We start from the raw sequence: 24,451 nt of genomic DNA, 5'->3' as shown, positions 1-24,451 counted from the left end.
AGTTTTAAGTTAATAGCTTATATTTTGTTGAGAAAGCCACTTTTTCTTCAAGTTTCACTGTTCTGATATAAAAACCTTTGTACTTACTTGGATCTTTTATGAACATCTACATCAGCAAATTAAATACTGAAAAATACCTGATATTCACTGAAAAAATGGGCTAATAGAAAAAAAAGGATAATAGAGAATAAATGACTTCGGAAAGGTTAACAATAGAGGAAAAATTCATTCACAAAAATAGGTCTTCTATAACCTTCATTTAACCAGGAGAAAAAAAGCTCATCGAGATAAAAAAAAAAAAAAAACTAGATAAAGACTGAAGATCTAGGTCTTTAAGTGTTAAATAACCCTCAGTTTTATAGAGAACATAAGGATCAGACTTTCAGTGGAAAAAGCTCATGTGGTCTGATGAGTCCAGATGGACCCTGTTCTAGAGTGATGGTCCACCAAGATGAGAGGAGAGGTGGATGAAGTGACTACCCATCATGCCTTGTGCCTACAGTACAAGTCTGTGGGGGCAGTGGTTGGTTCAGTTGGTCAGGTCTAGGTTCAGCAACATCATATATATAAAAAAAATTACAGAAATAAATGCGATATTGCATAAACGCCACAGTGCATGTGCCATAATTGAAGCTAGGGCTGCTCGATTATAGAAAAAAAAAATAATCACGATTATTTTAGCAATAATTGAAATCACGATTATTAAAAACGATTATTTGTTAACCTTAAAGTTGTATATTTTTTTTCTTGCAAAACAAAGTAAAATATACTCTTTAAACATAAATAAAGCTTTTAACCACTAAAACAAAGTATGTTCACTTTTGTACGAAACAAAAAAAATCTTTGAATGCAAATAAGTGTACTGTAAATTCAAGTATGTTTCCTTTTGTAAACAAATAGTGCACTGTAATTAAACTGCTATAGACTTGCCATAGAACTGTAGCCATATAAAAAAAAAAAAAAAAACCTCACGTAAAGTGCAAATTATAAATTCAACTATGTTCAATGTAGTATGAAACATAGTAAATTCAGTGGCGTGCCGTGAGGTTTCAGTTCAGGCCTTCTGTATACATCAGCCATCTAGAATACGCACGTTAGGGTTATACAGGTTAGGGATAGGTTAATACGGGAGTTGCAGCGTAAAGAGATTCGGAGACTGAAGATTGCATTGCAGACGAAGTTGTAGACGGAGTTGTTTTTATGCATTTTAGTTTTTCATAAGATTATGGTCAAGGTCGCAGTGGTTAAACTTTAGATGGTTAAAAAGGTTTGTTGTGTTAGCAGTCGGTGCGGACACAACTACGAAACACTTTTTGCATGTGATGTGTTTTTGCTCTTCGTCTGCCCAGTTTACTCAGTTCTTGTTCGACAGGGTGGGGAAGCAAAATTTACAATGAACATTTAGCTGTTTTTTCTCAGCAGGCACTACGTTAATTGTTTTGAAACCAAACATATATTGATGTCATAATCATACCTAACACTATTATCCATACCTTTTCAGAAACTTTTGCCCATATGAGTAATCAGGAAAGCAAACGTCAAAGAGTGTGTGATTTGCTGAATGCACTCGTCACACCAAAGGAGATTTCAAAAATAGTTGGAGTGTCCATAAAGACTGTTTATAATGTAAAGAAGAGAATGACTATGAGCAAAACTATTACGAGAAAGTCTGGAAGATACTATTAAAGAAGAATGGGAGAAGTTGTCACCCGAATATTTGAGGAACACTTGCGCAAGTTTCAGGAAGTGTGTGAAGGCAGTTATTGAGAAAGAAGGACACATAGAATAAAAACATTTTCTATTATGTACATTTTCTTGTGGCAAATAAATTCTCATGACTTTCAATAAACTAATTGGTCATACACTGTCTTTCAATCCCTGCCTCAAAATATTGTAAATGTTGCTTCCTCACTCTGTAGTTATCGTTACTAACATAATGCCGCGTTTCCACTACATGGAACCGGCTCGACTCGACTTGGGTACCAGGTCCTATTCCTGGAAACCATTTCCATTACATGATACTACCGGCTTTACAGTACCTGGATGTCATAGCGATGCGGCGCGTTACTTCTGTCTCGTCTGCTCAGAGAGTTGCTGATAAACTCGATCGTTGCATGTTGTCTCGTCAAGCTCATGCTGAATTTTTATGTCTGAACCTCCTCGACAAACCATGGTGTAGTTTTACGGGCTGTCATCATGTGGATTAACCTACCGCTATATTTACTGTCAACTTCTGCATCTGTTTTTTGTAAAATGGCGGGTCACAGAGACAACTGTCTGACCTATCAGTGGTCTGCAGTGTTTACACTTAACGTTTTAGTATCTGTTCCCCAGCCTTGGAACCTCGGTGGAGGTGATACCAAAAAACTAGAACTGGGTACTAGATTCCAGGTCCTTTTTCGTAATGGAAATGCAAAAGGGCCAAGTCGAGTCGAGCCGATACCACGTAGTAGAAACGTGGCATAATTATCACTATGGTTGTTACTGTTAGTGTTGTTGATATTTTCTTGTGAGGGTCTTCGCCACCTTCTTCTTCCTTTCTCTCCCCCCTTCACTCTTTCTTTCTCTTCTCCCCCTTTCTTCTGCTCCCCACTGTTCCTTCATGTCCGGTCTGGCATTGAAATGTGGTCAACAAAACTCATAATAAAGACAGTAGAATATCAAGGGGAGCCTCATGTACTTTATGAAGTTTCCTTTGGCAAAGCAAATTTGTTCAGCACCAAAAGGCAGTCAGACTACCATTCTGCTGTTATGATGCTGGACAAGTTAAAAAAAAAAAAAAAAAAAAAAAAAGGAAGCTAAAGGCTAAATAAGGCTGTGTATTTTATCAAAACAGTTTTAAACATAGTATAATTAGCCTTATATTTTACCCGCATATTCACTGGCTCAATGGCATATCACAGTTTTGTCAGTATTCCTTGATTTCCGATATATTGTACTATATGCTGTGTGTTTCAGTAATCACCATCTTTAAAGGGAAGGTGGAGGAGGTGGAACTTCCGGTTGAGAAGGTCGACATCATCATATCAGAGTGGATGGGCTACTGCCTGTTTTACGAATCCATGCTCAACACTGTCATCTTCGCACGGGACAAGTGGCTGGTACGATGTGTGCAGTGTGTGTGTCATGACATGTGCCTTAAAGACATTATGTTGTGTCGTATTTCATTGTGTAATAGTACTTTTTTTAATGAATTAAACTGTCAGTGGCTATCCAATTAAATGATTGTTCCTGTATTTCATATGTAAACTCAGTGATGCAATAATGTTTACACCGAATGCAACGCAATTGTTTATGCTTTGTATTGGGAAATAATATTTATAGTTGAGTAGTTATTCCTCTGTTGCCCTTGCAGTCTGCACCCAGAGGCAACAAATAACACCTCAACAATTTAAACTTGTACCCGACTGAGGAAATGTCACAAATGCTGTAGTGTAAACTTTTTTTTATAATGTTGTCTGGATTAATTGCTGACATCTTCTCTTTGCCTCATTTGTCAAATAGAAGCCTGGGGGATTAATGTTTCCCGATCGTGCCTCTCTGTATGTGGTGGCCATAGAGGACAGACAGTATAAAGACTTCAAAATACATTGTAAGTTCAGTGTGAGAGTGTGTGTGTGGGATTGTGTGTACAGTACGAAGTAGGGATGCAAATTATTAATCCATTAATCATTAGTTATTTGACCTTATTGATCAATTAAGGATTAACCCTCCGGTATCCCGTCCAGCAAGGCCCTTACTAAGCACCAAGTGTGCTTTTTTGGCACACTTGTGGAATAATGTCAAAAACATTTTCATACAGTTTGTTTTTAATTCTTTTACACTTTTTTCTATTTCATCAACTTGAGCCATAAATAAAAATACCAAATACTCAATAATTGTCCCATTTTTTAACCCTTTAAATGCCATGTTTGTATTGTAAACAATTTTTTTTTATGCAAAAAACACAAAAAATAATTTTTTTTCAATATATTACATAAAAGGTGGATCACAAATTATTTGATTTTTGCAGCCTGGTATATGTCAATGATTAACTCCAACATTGGTTAATTTGCATTATTATTTTTGGCGCTAGGTCAAATGTTCAAAAATACTAGCATTTGTCACCGAGTGTGCCAAAATGGCACATCTATAAATCAAACTATTAAATATTATATATTGATTTATTTTTCTGCTCTAATTTGATTTTATTTGTGTAAATCAAGGTCAGCCCTAATCATCATACATATCAAATAATCATTCATTTTAGATTTTTTTTAACCCTTTAAACGATCTCTTTTCATCATGATGTCACTACATTTTTTGATGCAAAAAACACAAAATATGTTGTTTTTTTTTCAAAATACTACATAAAAATTGGATTACATATTATTTGATTTTTGTAGCCTGGCATATGTCAGTGATTAACAGCAACATTAACAACGTTAATAAATTAATTTAGACCCTCACCTCATATCAGTAAAAGCAGGATTTATGCCTTAATGGCTTTGGGATCAAAAACAGTGGTTATAATGGAAGAAATAGTGCGTTTTTGGCACACTTGGGAGACAGATGCTAGTCTTGTAATTTTCTTTTGTTTACAATGTGCAAATTTTAGTTGGTGGCCAGAATTTTAAAGATCATTCACAAATGAACAACTTTTGAATTCTAACCTTATTTAAATTGTGAAAAATAATATGAAGTTTTTCAACACGAAGTGCAAAGTGTGCCTAAAAAGTGCACCCGGATACCGGAGGGTTAATTGATAAGCAGCGATTTTCCTGAGAACCTGAATTTCTTTTTTGATAGGGTCTATAAGAATAAAAGCTAAATATTGTTTATATACTTAAATCACTGCATTTGTGCTATAATGGAAACACCGACATTACGCACTTCTGTTTTTTCGACATTTAGTAAATATTGGTAAAGTTTTGCGCAGATGTCCAATGGAAAAGCAACTACTGTCTACAGCGAGTGTAACTGCACACATACACAACCTTGTTGGCCCGGCAAACGGTTTTGAACCCCCCCCCCAGTACAACACTGGAGACGATAATTGATATTACAAGTCAACGAGCCTCTCTTTATCATCCTACTCTAAAGTTTCCAGGAGGACTGTGGGCGATGTTTTGTTGCTGGATGCAAAGCAGCAAAGCAAATAAGCATTAGGCCAGTGCGCAACCTAGATGACAACAGACATAGAAACAGAACAATCGCCCAAAGGCCTCCCACTCACGCTCCCTCATACATCTGGGAAATTACACAACTACAGCGTACCAGAGAAAGTCATATCCCACTGGGTTGCAAAGTTGTTGTTTTTTTTTCTTCTTTGATGTCTGTGTACTTCAATTTAGTTTGTTGTTTTTTTTCTGTTGCCGTGAAATGTACACTTGGTCGGACTGAAGTGAGTGGTGAGACAAGTGCATAGACTGACCGCAAACTTCATTGTCTCCAGGCAGCTGGTCCAAGATGACCTTTAGACGGAGTTAGAAACAGTCCTCTGAAGCACTCCACTCTTCTAAGAGCATCTTCTGGTCATTAGCGCTACTCTGCACTGCACACAGCCTTACTTAAGTGGGAAGCAAGAAATGCAAATACAGTACATTTTATAGTCCCCGAAGGTTTGTGACCTGTTCATTATCCCCAGCTCTCCGACACACTCAAGTAGTTCCCTCCTTTTGGGTCATGATGGAGATGTTTGCTCACACTCTTTTTTAAGGAGCTGAATGAATAATGCATGTGATTATTTATCCAGTAAGGATAGTCAAGGCAAGAGCGCATTGAGTGTTCAAGGAGGCTCGTATTTATAATTCATCCCTGAAATACAATGTGACTTTCATCTGTCAAAAGGAAAAGCTTTCTGAAATGACTAGAGGTGGAAACACGGAGGTCATAGATCAATGTATTCTGGAAATCTCTATGAATAAAGCCTTGGCCAGAGTGATTTTACAGCTGCAGCCCAAATTTTACACCTCCTACGGGTTTTGTCGAGTGCTGTATGCAACTCATCTAACGGTGTTAGGATCTGTCAGAAGGAAAAGCTCACCGTTTCAGGATACAATTCAGGTCTTTCATAACCATTAAAGAAAAATCAAGGCAGATTATTTGTACATGTGAGACTGTGGGTGTTGTAGTGAGTGTAAGCAATAAACAGAGATTAATTTACAGGTAAAGGTTCTGATTTAACCTAATAAATATAAATAAACTTACTTTAGCTATCACCACATCACTCAACTGCACAGTAGGGCTGGGTGATATGGGAAAAAAATCATATCACGATAATATTTTTCATATCAGACAATACTGATATGTATCATGATATAAATCAAATCACTATTTTTGTCAAGCTTAAATTTTCTGTTACTCATAAGTTGTGAAGACATCAGAAGCTTATTTGTGATTTAAATATGTTATTTTCTGTCAGAGGTTGAACATGACAGAAGTGCTGAAAAACATGATACAACTGTTTCAGATAAATAAAACAAATACATATATTTAAAACTAAACTAAAAGTCTGACCATCAGGCAAAAGCTTTCAAGTTTTAAAAGAGAACTTAAACAAATTAGACCATCTTCCTGAAACAAGGGGTATATTCATAGGGGTGTGTTCCATAACTGGCGTAAACCGAAAGTGAAACTTAACATGCTTTGAATGTCTGACTCCCGGGTTCTGTTGTACGCCAGAACTTAAATGGTTCGCACTCTACTTTTCAGTAACCCGGTCAACCGAGTTCTCAGTCAAATTTTCTCCCGAGGAAACACTCATTATCTCCTGATGCAGCCCAAACATTAGCGTGTGTCCTGCGAATGCTCTTCAACCTAACTTGACGTGGCTCTAGCGTGATTGGTTCGGTGTGGCGCTACTTAATCATGATTGGCTGTTCTTATGTCTGTCAAAACATGGACGAATCAATTCTATTGAAATTGTATTGAGCATGTCTCATATTGCTACTGAGGAAAAGTTATTTCGCGATATATATCGTTATCGTTTCATCGCCCAGCCCTAACGTACAGTCAAGTTAAAATACACCCAGTAGTGGGCTAGTGTCACAATAGTATGTATGTTACTACCCTTATATTTACTACTAGCGCGCTGACCTGTGGAGATCCACAGGTTCTAGATGTGGTAGTTTTTATGCTGTTGTGTATTCATGCATGCTGTACCGCATTTGTCCAGCAGTCACCGCCAAAGCGTTCTGGCCATAGCAATGCGATTGTAAGGCTATTGTATTCCAAAATTACTTATAGCTCCCAAAATATTGGTCCTATCAACTTGTCGTTTTTGCTAGTCTGTTCCTTGACCAAAAATACATAAGTATGCCAAACTGCCGCAATCAGCTCTGTACGGATTTTGTTTGAATCCCCAGACACACACACACACTCAGAGGTTACTTGGCTTTTATAATATAAATGCCTAAAATGGATGCCATATTTTCCAGGGTGGGAAAATGTATACGGCTTTGACATGACCTGTATCCGTAATGTGGCCATGAAGGAACCACTGGTGGATGTTGTGGACTCCAAACAAGTGGTAACTAATGCCTGTTTGATTAAGGTGAGTGAAATTCTGACCACACATTCACCTCAAATCTAAGTAACAACCACATTTACATTGTCTATCATCCACTTTTATATGTCATAAAAACCCTGAGAAGGTTGAGTCCAGCATGTGAACAACATAATAGTTCTTGGTGTGTGTTGAATACTGCTGATGGCCAGTGGTTACATCAACATCTGCATCTGTTAAAAAGACTATTACTGCTACTAATGGGGTTCATAGTTCATTCCTGACATTGAAAGCAGATTTCTCCCAAATCATCATCACATAATCGCTGACGTTAGTATCATTTTATGCCTGCGTTTACGGCTGTAATCAATATTCAGCCGTTTGTTTTGGTTTCCTCTCAGCGCTTAAAGTTTGGTTTCAGCCAAAGCCAAATGTCTAATAAATAGTGCACCTGCTCAACACCAGATGGCAGACAGATAAAGTTGGTAGCTGGTGACAATAGTGGAGAAATTAGCCGCTAAAAGCCACCGGATGGCAGACAAGACACAAAAGAGAACTGAAAGGAAAAATGAGTATTTAATTTACATTTACAAGGGGGTTAAGGTTTGGGCTAGAATGTGAAAAAGACACATATCAGCAGTTAACAGATAAGTCCTTAAATCCTCTGCTCTGAAGTTAACATGGACAGAAAGTCCTTGAATGTGTCCCCAACAGGGGAAAAAAAAAAAAAAAAAAAAAAAAAAAAAAAATATATATATATATATATATATATATATATATATATATATATATATATATATATATATATATATATACACACACACACACACACATATATTGTTATGACAGCTAATTATAGTCGTCATGGTACAGGGTACATTATTGCATTTAAGATGCCAATACACTTTTCACTTTTGAAAGAAAATTATAGCAAAAGTAATTATAGGATGTAATGAGAAATTCTAATTATACTGTGACAATCCAGTAGTGTGTGCTCTGTACGGAATTCTTACATAGAATGTAAAATAAGGTGGCTGGTGTTATGAAGGAAGAACTCTGGCATGGTAGCTGGATCTTTGTATGTATTGTAACTGGATCTGTGTATTGTGATTTTGCATCCTGAGGCTTTTTGTTTTTTATTTTTTAGAGGACCCCAGGAAGACTAGCCAAGCGTTTGTGCGTCGGCTAATGGGGATCCTCAATAAAGAATAAACAACAGCGGTAAAAACATATTAAAAACTGCTGTGTGACACCAGTAGATGGGTAACTGATTCAAAAACATATTGTATGACCTGGTGTTTTGTGTATGACCTTGGTGTGCGGCAGCTGCCCTGTCTGCGCCCTGCACAGCTTAGATTAGACTGATGGAGCTGCTGTGCCATGCATGTCAATAGGAGCCGGTCTCGTCTTTCTGATTGTGCTCCTTGTCATATTGACCTTCTTATCGCTCGGCATTGATTGGATGGTTCTACCTTAACTCAACTCTGTCCAGGGGGGAATATTCCTGTGTGATCATGCTTTGACTTCAGTGTTGCTTCCTCCAGGACGCTGATCGTCACCCTGTTTTTGTTTTCTTTGTTAGAGCAGTTTTTGCTCGGCGAGATAACACAGAAAATGACAATAAGATCAGTCATAAGAGCTAAATAAATAAAATAAGGCTGGTGATAATGCAGGCTATCTTTGGATCTGTGCTTATCTGGGGGAAAAAAAAAAAAAACAAACACAAAAATGATGATACCACACTGAGAAGATTTATTACCGTAATGGATTACTGGCTGAGCTTATTAAAAAGTTGTATAGCTGAGGGGCAGTACACGAAGGATTTCATGTTATTAAACTTTAGTCAGTGATGATCATTAAATCACTAGTGTGAAATCCATGACAAAATAATTATAATGGAACATTAACAACCTGTATAATAGTACTCCTATTAATTACCTTTACAGTAATTAGTAATAGTAAACAACGTAACACATTTTATAGCTGTCTTAAACTTTAAAATGTGACTTTGGGAAGTTCACACAGCATAACCAGAGTAAATATCTGTTGTTTATGGGAATGATTATCTTTTTAGGACAGCACAGGGACATTAATATTGCACTGTTTTTATTGCCAGCAAACATAAGGCTCATTCCTCCACAGCAAATGTGGCATCTGGCACCAAAGACAGTGAATATCTATTTACACCGATGGTACGTGTAACAAGATTATCACACTTCTGCCTACATGTTCGCCCTGTAACATAGATTTCAGGTGAGTTATACTCCCCTCTGCTACTCGGTAATCAAAGCTAATGTGATATTTTGGCGCACTGCCACCGGCGCAACAGTAAAACAAGATCTGGAACAACATGTTCTTCTCTGAATGTGGCTTTGCAAGATGAAGAAGTATCAGATACCCCTTTAAAAGTGACTGGAAGAGAGGATATTTAGAGATTAGAGGGAAAAAAATACACCAACACAAATAACACCTGGGACCTGGGAATAGTCAGAGCTCCCCAATAACCTCAGATGTCCCTGTCTAGATGAGTTACCCACCTCATTCTCTGTAGTTATTGGAACATTTTGCATGCGTATTATCAAATGTCTTTAGGTCTCGTTGTTGTTATCACACGGTTAATTTACTGAATTTGTTTCCACAGAATCTTTAGATTGTTTTCTCACTTGTGGCAACCTCTCGGTGGTTATCAGACTGAATAAGGGTCCAGATGAAATCATGATAAAAGTAACTTTACCTTGAATGGAATACAGATGCATGTGGGGGAATCTGATGTTGCTTCAGACTTGTTTGTGCGGTTCGTTTCTCTCGTTTCTCTTGCAGGAGGTAGACATCTACACGGTAAAGACTGAAGACCTGTCCTTCACATCAGCATTCTGCCTACAGATCCAGAGAAATGATTACATTCATGCACTGGTCACATACTTTAACATTGAGTTTACAAAGTGTCACAAGAAGACTGGTTTTTCCACTGGTAAGGTGACATGCATGTTTCCGTACTTTAAATCCAGGAATGTATTTGTATATGAGAACATGTATCTACAGCTTTAACATATTTCTGTAACATTATATAGGTTTTAATGATGCCATATGTTTTTCATATTTGTGTTTGATTACATTCCTCCATGAATATGTACAAGTAAAGCTTCAGAACACAGGCAAAACAGTGTCATCTAGTGGCCAGATTCAGAATCTACTTTAAAGACCCCTCATTACTGACACTTGGTATACTTTAAATCAGGAGTCTACAATAACTACAACAGAAAAAAGTCCTCTACTTAAGCGATCCACTCCAGATGAGGTTCAGATAATGCAGGTTTATACTTTTTTCCAGATTAAAAACACTGAGAAATTTTACTAAACATATAAATATTCACAGTTTTAAAGTAATATGTTTTGTTTTGACAACTAAACCCGAACACACTTGTCTCTTGTCCTGTAGTCAGCACAAACGATAATATTTTTTTTATATGAGATTAAAAAAATTTTTTAAAAAGTGGTTTCAGTGTGAGACAATGGTATTTTTCGCCATCAGGGTCCAGCACTGAACACAAACTACTAATGCAATGAAATCAGTATTATTGTCAATCTCTGACATGTCCGAGACTCATCCCTCCATCATGTACAATATGAAAATGTCTACTTTTGTGTTTTGGCTTTATTTCATGTTTTGCATGTATTCATACTACCATTTAAGTGGTTAACTCTAAGGCACAGGTGTCAAACGTGTGGCCCGTGGACCAAAACCAGCCCACCCAAGGTTCTAATCTGGGCCATGGGAGGAATGAATAGCATAATAACCTATAAATAATGACTCCAAATATTCTGTTTGGTTTAATGTGAAGTTAAAAATAAATAAATAAATAAATTGTGCCTACAAATAATGACAGCTTAATTTTTTTCTTTATTTTAGTAAAAAAAAATAACATTAAATTACAAAAATATTTACATTTCCAAACTATCCTTTAACATTAAAATGTGAATAACCTGAACAATTATGAACAACCTGAAATGTCAAAAGAAAAAAAAAGTGCAATTTTAACAATATTCTGCTTGTTACTAAATGTTTTGTGCCTTTGTAGATCCGATCTATAATGCACATGAAGAAATGAAGTAGAAGGCATAATATTGTTAAATTTGCACTTGTTTTTCACAAGAAATTTCTTTTTTTTCAGGTTATTTACGTCTTTTTTGTCCAGATAGTTTGTAATATTTTCATAATTTAATGTTATTTTGTTAATGTTATTTTACCTACTGCACACTCGCATACTTACCATTATTATATTGCTACTTCTTGCCACTTTAACAAACTTGTTTATATTGTTTATATTTTTATCTCTTCATTTTTCTATTGTATTGACACATACCGTCTTGCACTGCTGTACACACTTGAATTTCCCAATTGGGGGATTGTTGAGCCGCATTATGTAATAAATTCCCATTAGGTAATAAAAGTTCAAAATGTAATAAGAATGTCACATCATCTTGTAATAAAGCCGCATTATGTAATAAACTGACGCATTTTGTAATAAACTACCTCACTGTATTATGTAGTAAATTTTTTCTCATTATGCAGTAAGTTATTACAGTTTGAGAAATTTACAAAATGCACTTGAAACATTTTTATTTTCAGGAAAATGTAATGTGCTAAATTAGTCTTTAAACTGTGTGGTTAAAGTTCTGATTACATTACCTGTAGCTCCTGTGACTAATTTCTTCTAAATTGCTCTGAAATTATATTAATTTGGATTGTTATTACATACTGAACCATGTTATTACTTTTTTTTTTTTAAATAAAAATGTGTCAAGTGCATTTTTTAATTTTTTAATAAATTTCTCAGACTGTAATAACTTACTACATAATGTGAAAAAATTTGCTATATAATGCGTTGATGTAGTTTATTACACATTGCGTCAGCTTATTACATAATGCGGCTTTATTACAAGATGACGTGACATTCTTATTATTACATTTTGAAGTTTTATTACATAATGGGAATTTATTATATAATGCGGCTCAACAGGGATCAATAAAGTATATTCAATTCAATTACTTTCTATGCACTAAAACAAAGAGAAAAGTTTGGAGATGTTATTATTCAAGGTTATTATGCTGCTATTTTACTGGTCTGGCCCAGTTGAAGTCAAACTGGGCTGAATGTGGACACCCCTGCTCTAAGGCTTTTATGTCTCCTTTCAGTTTTTTTTTTTTTTTTTTTGTTTCTTTTCTTTTTTTTTTTTTTTAGTTAATTAACTGCACAGATGCTTCCAAATTTACAAGAACATAATTAAATGTACAAGGAAATCATAATAATTTTATTTTATTTTATTTATTTTTTTATTAGTGATAGTTAACAGGACAATGTGGACAGAAAAACAACAACACATAAACAAAGGGAAACTCAAACAAATAAACAAACCAAAAACAACAACAATGACAGAGTATTGACAAACAACAACAACAACAACGTGATATTAAAAAGAAAAAGATCATAAATGTAAATAGCAACTAAACCATATAGCTTGGTTAGGGGTGATAGGGAAAAGGGGAAGAGGGGGGTGTAAATCAGGGGTCTCAAACTCATTTTCTTTCAGGGGCCACATTCAGTCCGATTTGATCTCAAGTGGGCCAGACCAGTTAAATAATAGTATAATAATCTATAAATAATGACAACTCCAGATTTTTGTCTGTGTTTTAGTGCAAAAAAACCCCAAACATTAAATTATGAAAATACTAATTTTTATAAACTATGCAAACAAAAAGATGTGAATAACCTGAAAAAAATGAAATTTCTTAAGAAAAATAAGTGCAATTTTAACAACACTATGACTCAACTTATTATTTATACATGTGTATTATGGATCAGATCTACAGAGACACTAAACACTGAGGAACAGGCAGAAAATTGTTAAAACTGTGCTTAATTTTCTTAAGACATTTCAGGTTGTTCATATTTGTTCAGGTTATTCACATTTTATTGTTACAGGATAGTTTGCAAATGGAAATATTTTCATAATTTAATGTTATTTTTTTGCACTAAAACAAAGACAAAAATTTGAAGTTGTCATTATTTATAGACATAGTGTAATATTATTTTTTCACATCAAACCAAGAAGAAAATATGGAGTCATTATTTCTTGCAGGTTATTATTATTTTACTTGAGATCAGATTGAACCTGAAGTAAAATGAGTTCAACAGCACTGACTGTGGAATTTTTGCTCTTCACAAATTCATCCCACGGGCTGCACTGGAACCTTTGGTGGGCCACATTTGGCCCCCAGGCCGCATGTTTGAGACCCCTGGTGTAAATGAAAGTGAGAGGGGGGGGAGTGAGGAGGAAAATAATAACTGTTGTAATAATACAAAAATATTTAATAATACCAGAAGCCTAATTTGCTAGAATTATTGTGGCGGCAGTAGCGGCGGAGGCAGTCACAATACTACTAGTTAAATAATTTAATATTTGTAACAATGTGTTTGTATCAGTTACTATCTGTTTTGAGTTTATATGAATCAATTTAAATTACCCTGTTAACTTTCCTCTCACTGGATCACGTGTTCGCTCTTACTTCCGGTGTGACGCTAGCTTGAGTTAGCAGTGACAGGTGTGGAGTTTGAGTGGAATAAAACTTACTTGTCAGACGTGAAACAGGAGTTCGAAGGTGAGCCCACGAAAGACGAGAAACTAAACATCCAGTGGAGCACGTAACGTTACCGGAGCGTACACGAATATGAGGTAATTGCTAGCTAATTGTCTAAGCTTCACAGCCGTGTTAGCGTCATACAATTCATACAATACAACCGCCATTTTAGGACCCCAACAGGACTACACAGTCGGCCTCGCTGTGCCTGTTAAAAAATCTAAAATGGCGATAAAATAAACATATAAATAGTGTCTTGTTTTTGTCAAAGTCTTCGCGGTAGGGATGGAAGCCTGTTGCAGTCACATATGGACCGTAATCCATCTGTTTGGACCCCTGCTATGGATGGTTTTGGTTCCACATAAATATGCATTAGAGCAGGGGTGTCAAACTCATTTTAGTTCAGGGGCCACATACAAACTAATATGTTATAAAGTGGGCCGGACCAGAAAAATAATATAAACTAGAAGCACTCGGAGAGCGCAGACCTCCGCCAAGGCTGATCAGTGCCCCCCCACGCCAAGGAGGTTATGTTTTTGCCAGGGTTTGTCTGTCTGTCTGTCTGTTTGTCTGTCCGTTAGTGTGCAACATAACTCAAAAAGTTATGGACAGATTTGGATGAAATTTTCTGGTCTGCGCCCCCCCCCCCGATCACCACCAAAATTTAATCATTTCTTTCTTATCCCATTTCCAACAAACTCTGAAAATTTCATCAAAATCTGTCCATAACTTTTTGAGTTATGTTGCACACTAACAGACAGACAAACAGACAGACAGACAGACAAACCCTGGCAAAAACATAACCTCCTTGGCGGAGGTAATAATCGGATAAGAACTGATCAATAATGTCGACACCAAAGTTTTCTCTATGTTTTTGAGTGGAAAAAAGTCAAATTCCTTAATGAAAATGTTTTCATCTACAAACTCTACTTGAACATAACATGAACAACTAGAAGCACGCGGAGAGCGCAGACCTCCGCCAAGGCTGATCAGTGGTGCCCCCCGTGGGCCCCCCCACCCCCGATCACCACCAAAATTTAATCATTTCTTCCTTATCCCATTTCCAACAAACCCTGAAAATTTCATCCAAATCTGTCCATAACTTTTTGAGTTATGTTGCACACTAACGGACAAACAAACAAACAGACAAACAAACAAACAAACCCTGACAAAAACATAACCTCCTTGGCGGAGGTAACTAGAAGCACTCGGAGAGCGCAGACCTCCGCCAAGGCTGATCAGTGGCCCCCCCCCGTGGGCCCCCCCACGCCAAGGAGGTTATGTTTTTGCCAGGGTTTGTTTGTCTGTCTGTCTGTTTGTCTGTCCATTAATGTGCAACATAACTCAAAAAGTTATGGACAGATTTGGATGAAATTTTCAGGGTTTGTTGGAAATGGGCCCCCCCCCGTGGACCCCCCCACCCCCGATCACCACCAAAATTTAATCATTTCTTCCTTATCTCATTTTCAACAAACCCTGAAAATTTCATCAAAATCTGTCCATAACTTTTTGAGTTATGTTGCACACTAACGGACAGACAAACAGACAGACAAACAAACAAACAAACCCTGGCAAAAACATAACCTCCTTGGCGGAGGTAAATATGAACAACCCCAAAATTCTAAAGAAAAATAAGTGCAATTTTAGCAATATTACACTTTAGTTTATCATTTATACATGTGCATCATAACTTACAGATCACAGTGGATCTACAAATACACAAAATATGTAGTAACAGGCAGAATATTGATAAAATTCTATATACTTCTCTTAAGACATTTCAGGTTATTGAAATTTTTTGTAAAAGGCTAGTCTGTAAATGTAAACATTTTTGTGTAATTTGACCTTTTTTACACTAAAACTAAGACAGAAATTTGTGGTTTTCTTTATTTATAGGTTATAGTGATAGTATTTTGCTGGTTTGACCCATTTTACATTGAATTGACCTAAAATGATTTTAACACCATTGATTGTTAATACCTTCAGCGTATTTTTTGCATTTCACAAATTCATCTCACGAGGCAGATTGGACCCTTTTGTGAAATTCATCCCAGGGGCCGGATTGGAACCTTTGGCGAGCTGGTTTTGGTCCCCGGGCCACATGTTTGACACCTGTGTCCTATGCCTTCTGCACTTTGTTTTCTGTATTTTGCTGCTCTATGCACTGCAGTTTTCCCACAGTGGGATCAATAAAGTCATATCTTATCTGATGTTAAATACAAGATAAGATTAAAAAGAAATAAAGTAATTAATAATAATAATAATAATAATAATAATAATAATAATAATAATTTAAAAAAAAATCAGTTTGAAACATAAAACTGACATGTAAACCCTTCCCTTGTGCTTAAACAAACATCTAATCAAGAGGCATTTATAATGTTGTTATAATGTGGTTGTGGTTGATGGAGCCTCAAAGGTGTTGATCAGTAAAGTTAATGGTGTTGTCACTGTACATTAGAGTAACTCAGATCAGGCTGATTGGCTCGATCTGCACATGTTAGAAGTCACTGATCTGGACAAACCTCCAGATGCTGTTATGTTACAAACTGGTGTGTGACTGACCTCTAGTGGAGATAGAGCAAACCACATGATTAAACAAATACCATATAATATAAGGAGTGCTCTGTTTTCACTTGAAGAGCTGTACAGTTGCAGAAAAAATTATTAGACCACCTTTGTTTACTTCAATTTCTTGTTCATTTCAATGCCTGGTACAACTAAAGGTACATTTGTTTGGACAAATATAATAATAACAACAAAAACAACTCATAAGAGTTTAATTTCAGAGCTGACATCTAGTCATTTTCCATGGTTTTCTTGATAATAACCAAAACTGATCTAAAATATTTAATAACTTCTGAACCACTAAACTTATTGATATATTGAAATATTTGGTGTAAAATACAGTTTGTCATCTTTTCATGGTCATCAGATATGATCCATTTGGACGTTCAGAGGCTTTGTAGTTACCGTGGAAACACCATCATCTTCTACAACATTGATTCACCAGTAAAACCCGTGGAGTTGAATCAATGACAGCGGATGGAGACACTTGGTTTATGTTCAGATAATGATATATTTTGCTGAAAAAGTCACTTTTTCTTCAGTTTTCTCAATTTCTGATATAATAACCTGAAACTTTAATCTGAGCTTTAATGAACATCTACATGATTAGTAAATTAAATATAAGAAAGTACCTGATGTTCAATGAAAAAATGCAAAATACAAAGGATAATGTTCTAATAAATGGTGATAAATCACTTAACAAAAGTTAAATATAGAGAAAAAAAAATATTGTGAAACTGCCGCCAAAGTAGCACTGGGTCTTTATGGATTAATTCCTGGTACAACTAAAGTTACATTTTTTTTTGGACAAATATAATGATAACAACAAAAATAGGTCATAAGAGTTTAATTTCAGAGCTGATATCTAGCCATTTTCCATGTTTTTCTGTGATAATAACCAAAATCCCTTAATTTCTTACATCAATATATATGACATTGTACTTTTAGGCATTCCATGTTTTCTTTTCTGTCTGTTTTAGTCACATGATACACACAGGAGTTAGTACTTGATCGCATTACCATTGTTTTTCATGACTTTTGATGGTCTAATAATTCTTTCCGTGACTGTAAATAATTCCAGGCTTGACTTCTACACCGTCAGATCTAAAGTCTCCTTTTGTGTCTAAACTTGAAGATACAAATCCAAACTTACATTCAAAGAGATGGAGACTCACCATCGATTCTCTATGTACTCCTGAAGGGCAGCGGTATCAGACACTCACAGAATTTCAGCCAAAGAGGAAAAACACAATTACAGGGGTCAAAGATTATGTTTGTAGCTGCGCTGCTGAAATGCCATCTCATCTTCTGAATTAGCATTAGAAACAGAACTGGCTTAGCAACGTCTTTTCTGAACTTATTCCCCCCAAAAAAAGTGAAAGTCAAGGCTGTGCAGAAGCGACACTGATTGGCAGGCCCTTTTATCTACGGACCCACAAAGAGCTGGTCTATAAAAGCAGAACTACCGAGCTGACCCAGGACAGCTGGCAGAAATTCGATTTAAGTGCCTACTGACCTTTTGAATCTCTGCCAAGCGATCAGTGATGGTCATTGCACCGGGGAATGCTCATATTAGATTTTCTGCAAGGGTATCTGTTATAACGGTGTGAGGTCTCAGTGAAAAGCACCTGAACACAACGCACACACACACACACACACACAAAGAAAAATGCTGAAGAAAGAGGATTTGACACACACTGTAAAAAAAAAAAAATCTGTATTTTGATAGAATTTTCTCTGTTTATTTTACAGATTTTACAGATATCTTACAGATACATGTCAAATGTAAAATAACATGAAAAAACTGTAACTGCGAATAACCATAAAATTTCCATTTTTTTAAAAGAAATTTTTTCTTTTTTCACAGAAAAATACAGTTAAAATGCATTTGCAAATGTATCGTAATTTCACAAATATTTCTTTTCTATTTATGAGATTAAACTGTAAATTTAACGTGTAATACTATAAAAAAAAAAAATAATAATAATAATAATAATAAAACAAGATAAAATTACTGACAATTAACCATTAAAGAAGAATTTGTTCTGTAAGTTTAACAAGACTTGTTTGTAAATTGACAAATATGTTGTGTAATTACGGGAGGTTTCACAACAAAAATGTTGAATAAATGTGTTTTTGTGAATGTATAACATGTATAAGTACTGATAAACTGTCCAAATACAGTTTTTATCAGTGGATTGTCCAGCTTAGTCTCATTGAAAATTGTTTTTATATATATATATATATATATATATATATATGTAATTTGATTGTTTTAATATATGTAAATATTTTTTGTTAAGCATTAAAAACTCAAAAAAAAAAAAAGCAAAATCTCATGTAAAGTTAGGGCAAAAAACTGTATTTTAATTATGGAAAATTACCGTATTTTTATGAGATGGTTATTTTTACGTTATTTAACAGTATTTTTTTGGCACCCCAGCAAACGGAATATTACCGTTTTTTTTTTGTTTTGTTTTGTTTTTTGTTTTTTGTTTTTTCAGTGCACAGCTGAGTGGTCAAAAATGTTGAATAAATGCATTTTTGTGAATGTATAACATGTATAAGCACTGATAAACTGTCCAAATACAGTTTTTATCAGTGGATTGTACAACTTAGTCTCATTGAAAATTACTTATATATACATATATATATATATATTCATAGGTAATTTGATTGTTTCAATACATGTAAATATTCTTTGTTAAACATTAAAAAGTAAAAAAAAAAAAAAAAAAAGCAAAATCTCATGTAAAGTTAGGGCAAAAAACTGGATTTTAATTATGGAAAATTACCGTATTTTTATGAGATGGTTATTTTCCGTTATTTAACAGTGATTTTTTGGCGTCCCAGCTGCCAGAATATTACCGATTTCTTTTTTTTTTTTTTTTAGTGCACAGCTGAGAGGTCAAAAATGTTACCGTGCATTTCCAGCCCTTTTCTCCTGCGCCGTCATCTTCAAACTTGCGCAGAACTATCTCTTTATGCCATCGCTTCACAGCTAAAAGGACAAAGAGTGGCTTTCTCTACTAAGCGTTTTCTTTGTACTGTCTGTTTTTCTACCTCAATAACATGTCAGGTAGAGACAAAAAAGCAAAGATTACAGCCATCTGCACGTGTATTATCAGTGATGGACTGACAACCGCTTCACCCTCCACCATGTGGAAGTATGAGATAATACTTGGGAACACATGTGAGGATGAACAGGGTAAAGAACTGAACAAGTGCATCCTTGACACACAGATGACACATGTTCTGTCTTTGACGTTCAGTGTATGTGCTGTTGAAGTCAGAGGCATTGACATTCCAGTGGCTGAAGTTCATTTAAGAACATCTGTGTGTGTGTGTGTGTGTGTGTGTGTGTGTGTGTGTGTGTGTGTGTGTTTCAGCTCCTGATGCTCCGTACACCCACTGGAAGCAGACTGTGTTTTACCTGGAGGATTATTTGACTGTGAGGAGAGGAGAGGAGATCGTCGGCAGCATCGCCATGAAGCCCAATGAGAAAAACATTGTACGTATTTTACAGTTTTAGATTTTTACCCCCGCTCTACGAAGAGGAGGGAAGGGGTATTGTGTTTGGTTCAGTTTGTTTGTTAACACTTTAGTAGCAAAACTATTGGTTGAATTCATACCAAATACGGAAAAAATGTGATTACATTTTGGGAAAAGTAGGTGAATGTTCAGATTTGTATGAATTTTTCAAATCTTTTTTTTCTCCCATTTACTTATAATGGGCAAAATTTCAAATGTCGATAACATCAATTTTGTAAGCATTTAAGATAAAAGAAGACAAGATGAGATAAGATAATATGAGATAAGACAAGATAAAAGAAGACAAGATATGACAAGATGAGATATGATAAGATGAGATAAGAAAAGATGAGATGAGATAAGACAAGATATGACAAGATGAGATATAATAAGATGAGATAAGACAAGATGAGATAAGACAAGACGAGATAAGACGACGAGATGAGATAAGACGAGATGAGGTAAGTTGACATTACATGATATGAGATAAGACAAGACGAGATGAGATAAGATGAGATAAGACAGGATAAGACAAGACGAGATGAGATAAGATGAGACAATAAGATAAGACAAGATGAGATAAGACGACGAGATGAGATAAGACGAGATGAGGTAAGTTGACATTACATAATATGAGATAAGACAAGATGAGATGAGATAAGACAGGATAAGACAAGACGAGATGAGATAAGATGAGACAATAAGATAAGACAAGATGAGATAAGACAAGACGAGATAAGACAAGATGAGATAAGACGAGATAAGATGAGATAAGACAAGATAAGACAAGATGAGATAAGACGAGATAAGATGAGATAAGACAGAATGAGACAATAAGACAAGATAAGATGAGATAAGACAAGATGAGACAAGACGAGATGAGATAAGATGAGACAAGACAACATGAGACAAGGTAAGACAAGATGAGATAAGACAGGATGAGACAAGATGAGATAAGACAAGATAGGATGAGACAATAAGATAAGACAAGATGAGATGTGATAAGACAAGATGAGACAATAAGACAAGATAAGATGAGATAAGACAAGATGAGATAAGATAAGACAAGATGAGATAAGATAAGATGGGGTAAGACAAGATAAGATATGACGAGACGAGATAAGACAAGATGAGATAAGACAGGATGAGACAATAAGATAAGACGAGATGAGACAATAAGACAAGATAAGATTAGATAAGAGAAGATGAGACAAGACGAGATGAGATAAGATGAGACAAGACAACATGAGACAAGATAAGACAAGATGAGATAAGACAAGATGAGACAACATGAGAGAAGACGAGATAAGATAAGATGAGACAATAAGTTAAGACGAGATAAGATGAGATAAGACAAGATGAGATAAGATAAGACGAGACGAGATAGGGCAAGATAAAATGAGATAAGACAGGATGAGACAATAAGATAAGACGAGATGAGATGAGATAAGACGAGACAATAAGACAAGATAAGATGAGATAAGATGAGACAAGACAACATGAGACAAGATAAGACAAGATGAGATGAGATAAGACAGGATGAGACAAGATGAGATAAGATGAGATAAGACAAGCTGAGCCAATAAGATGAGACAAGACGAGATTAGATAAGATAAGACTTTATTCATCCTGTGGGGAAATTTCACAGTTAACAGCAGCAACATATAAGAAGCAAGTGCAAAGACAGGTAGAAAAACCACAAACGAGTGAAAAATTAAATATAAAGAGAAATATAAGAAATTTAGTATTCATATAATTATTTATTTAAATAAATAATTTGAATTAAAACTTTAAATGATTTACATCCTCATGCCTGCACATGTACATACAGTGGTATGGGGGGGGGTTGGATTACTGTATGTGTCTATATACTGACTAAACATAGATGAGTGTTCCATTGGCTCTTATCCTCGTACCCCACTAAGAAATGAGTCATTTCCTGCGATGGCTGACGATAACAGATTATTTTCTCCTCTGTGTTGGATCGTACTCAAACAGGCGGCGCTGACCTCCAGACTATCAACAGCAGATTTGATTGTTGACCTTGTCGGTGTCGTCGTCCCCCCCCCCCCCTCGTTGAACAGAGGAACGCTGTTTGCTTTCTTCTATCTTACTCAAACACTCTGAATTACAGTGTACATGTGTGTCAGGTTCTGCTGTCGGGTCAAAAGTGGAAATCTGATATTAAAGTCTGTACACAGCTTATTACCCCCACCCCCACCCCCCCGAAGAGGAGGCAAGGGGTATTATTGTTGGTTCAGTTAGTTTCTTTGTTTGTTAACACTTTAGCAGCAAAACTATTGGTTGAATTCATACCAAAGTGGGTTTACAGATTGCCAGTGACCCGGAATAGATGTGATTACATTTGGGGAAAAGTAGGTCAAAGTTACATTTTTTAATTAATTTTTTTTTTTTTTTTTTTCTTATTTACTTATAATGGCTGAAATTTGTCTCTGGTTTTATTTATCTAGGTTTTATTTTAAATATTCATAAAAATTCAACCATTTGCTCAATAAGAAAAATTTAAAATCGTGCTGATAGAATAGCTTTCCATAAACATCTGAGCATGCTCAGTGCACCCCCCCACTGTTCCACCATTCCTGTAGAATGGGCGTCAAAACACAGAGCAATGAGTGAGACCGACTCACTGTAAAAATAGACGGTTTGGGCTTTTTTTCTTGACACAATTTTCCTTGTCGTTTTTTGTTTTTACTGTTGTTTGCAGTATTGTGGTGATTTTCCTTTATTACCCCAACCCCCGAAAGGGAGGCAAGGGGTATTGTTTTTGGTTCGGTTTGTTACCTCCACCAATGAGGTTATGTTTTTGTCAGCGTTGGTTTGTCTATTTGTCTGTCTGTTTGTGTGCAAGATAACTCAAAAAGTTCTGGACAGATTTGGATGAAAATTTCAGGAAATGTTGATACTGGCACAAGGAATAAATGATTAAATTTTGGTGGTGATCGGGGAGGTGGGGGGGCCACAGGGGCCCACTGATCTGCCTTGGTGGAGGTCTGCACTCTGTATATGCACTCATATGATATGTAGGATATAACCTTGTAAGAAAAATTGGGGAATCTAAAAGAATAGAATATTTGTTTTTCAGGTAAATTCAGTTCAAATATAACTTGGCCATTTGTGACATGAAAATATAGCATTAATTGTGATGAAACTGGACATTTTTGAGCTGAAAACATAGTTCATTTGACCATCAACATGTTGCACAGAACTGAAATCCTGTAAATTTGTATAACTTGCATTTACCAACACAGAGTTCCTTTGGGGATTTCCTTCTATTGATTTCTCATGAACAAAGACAGAAATAAGACCTCTAAGCAAATTTTAGCTGATATGTGTGTCCACTGTCCAGCCTCTTTGTTTTATACTTCTTATATCTAAAAAACCCCCACCCTTCTCTTGTCTCTGTCCCCCTGCAGCGTGATTTAGACTTCACCTTCGAGCTGGATTTCAAAGGACAGCTGTGTGAAGCGGCCATATCTCACGACTACAAGATGCGTTAAGTTTGAAGGCGGACCGAGTTTCCCTCCGTCCAACCGGTGACAGGCTCAGAGCGTCAGAGGGAGACGTGGACACACTCCCAAGACCACAGACACAATGTGCAATGGAAAAGGGGCAAATAATAGGCCAAAGACTAGACTAGACTAGACTAGACAGATAAACAAGTAGATGATAGTGATGACAGATACGACAGTGGAGCAGGAAGGAAAGAGGAGGAGGAGGAGGAGGAGCCCACTGATGCTGACTGTTAAAACTATTCTGAATGTAACACTGACTAAACAGGTCAGACACATTTTCTAGTCTTGATGAATGTTGTTGGGTATTATTGTATGTACATGTGAGATTGAGTGGTGTACCTGTGTATTTGTTTTTCCAGATAACTTACGAAGGGGTTGTAGAAGCCAATAATGTAATAACAACCGATAACATAATAATGGCCGATGATGTAATAAATTTGCCATTTTTAAAATGTAATAGGCCAGTAACATAATATCTGGCCAGTAACATAATAAAAGTCCTGAACTGACAACGTAACAGCTTTTGTCCAGTAACGTTATAACTTATTACGTTATTGGCTTAGGTATTACATTTACAAAGAATTTTTTTTACCAGGCCAATAACGTAATAACCAGCCAATAAGTTATAACATTATTGACCAAAAGTTATTATGTTATCGGTTCAGGACTTTTATTACATTGTTGGCCAGATAT

General features: G+C 35.9%; 1 protein-coding gene across 2 annotated transcripts in view; it reads left to right on the top strand.

The window, feature by feature from the left end:
* Positions 1–24,085, top strand: part of LOC115420322 (protein arginine N-methyltransferase 8-B) — a 69,317-nt gene extending 45,232 nt beyond the window's left edge. For both annotated transcript variants that reach the window (XM_030135547.1, XM_030135546.1), the window contains exons 5-10: positions 2,959–3,101; positions 3,505–3,592; positions 7,419–7,534; positions 10,307–10,457; positions 20,084–20,205; positions 23,660–24,085. In XM_030135547.1, the coding sequence (XP_029991407.1) occupies positions 2,959–3,101; positions 3,505–3,592; positions 7,419–7,534; positions 10,307–10,457; positions 20,084–20,205; positions 23,660–23,743 (704 nt within the window). In that variant the 3' untranslated portion in view covers positions 23,744–24,085. The remainder of the gene's footprint in view (positions 1–2,958; positions 3,102–3,504; positions 3,593–7,418; positions 7,535–10,306; positions 10,458–20,083; positions 20,206–23,659) is intronic.
* Positions 24,086–24,451: the final 366 nt, after the last annotated feature.

The sequence above is a fragment of the Sphaeramia orbicularis genome, chromosome 6 (genome assembly GCF_902148855.1).
Source record: "Sphaeramia orbicularis chromosome 6, fSphaOr1.1, whole genome shotgun sequence".
In the NCBI taxonomy this organism is placed as follows: Eukaryota; Metazoa; Chordata; class Actinopteri; order Kurtiformes; family Apogonidae; genus Sphaeramia; species Sphaeramia orbicularis.
Note: the sequence above shows the minus strand (reverse complement) of the source record. Positions and strands in the feature narration are given on the sequence as shown.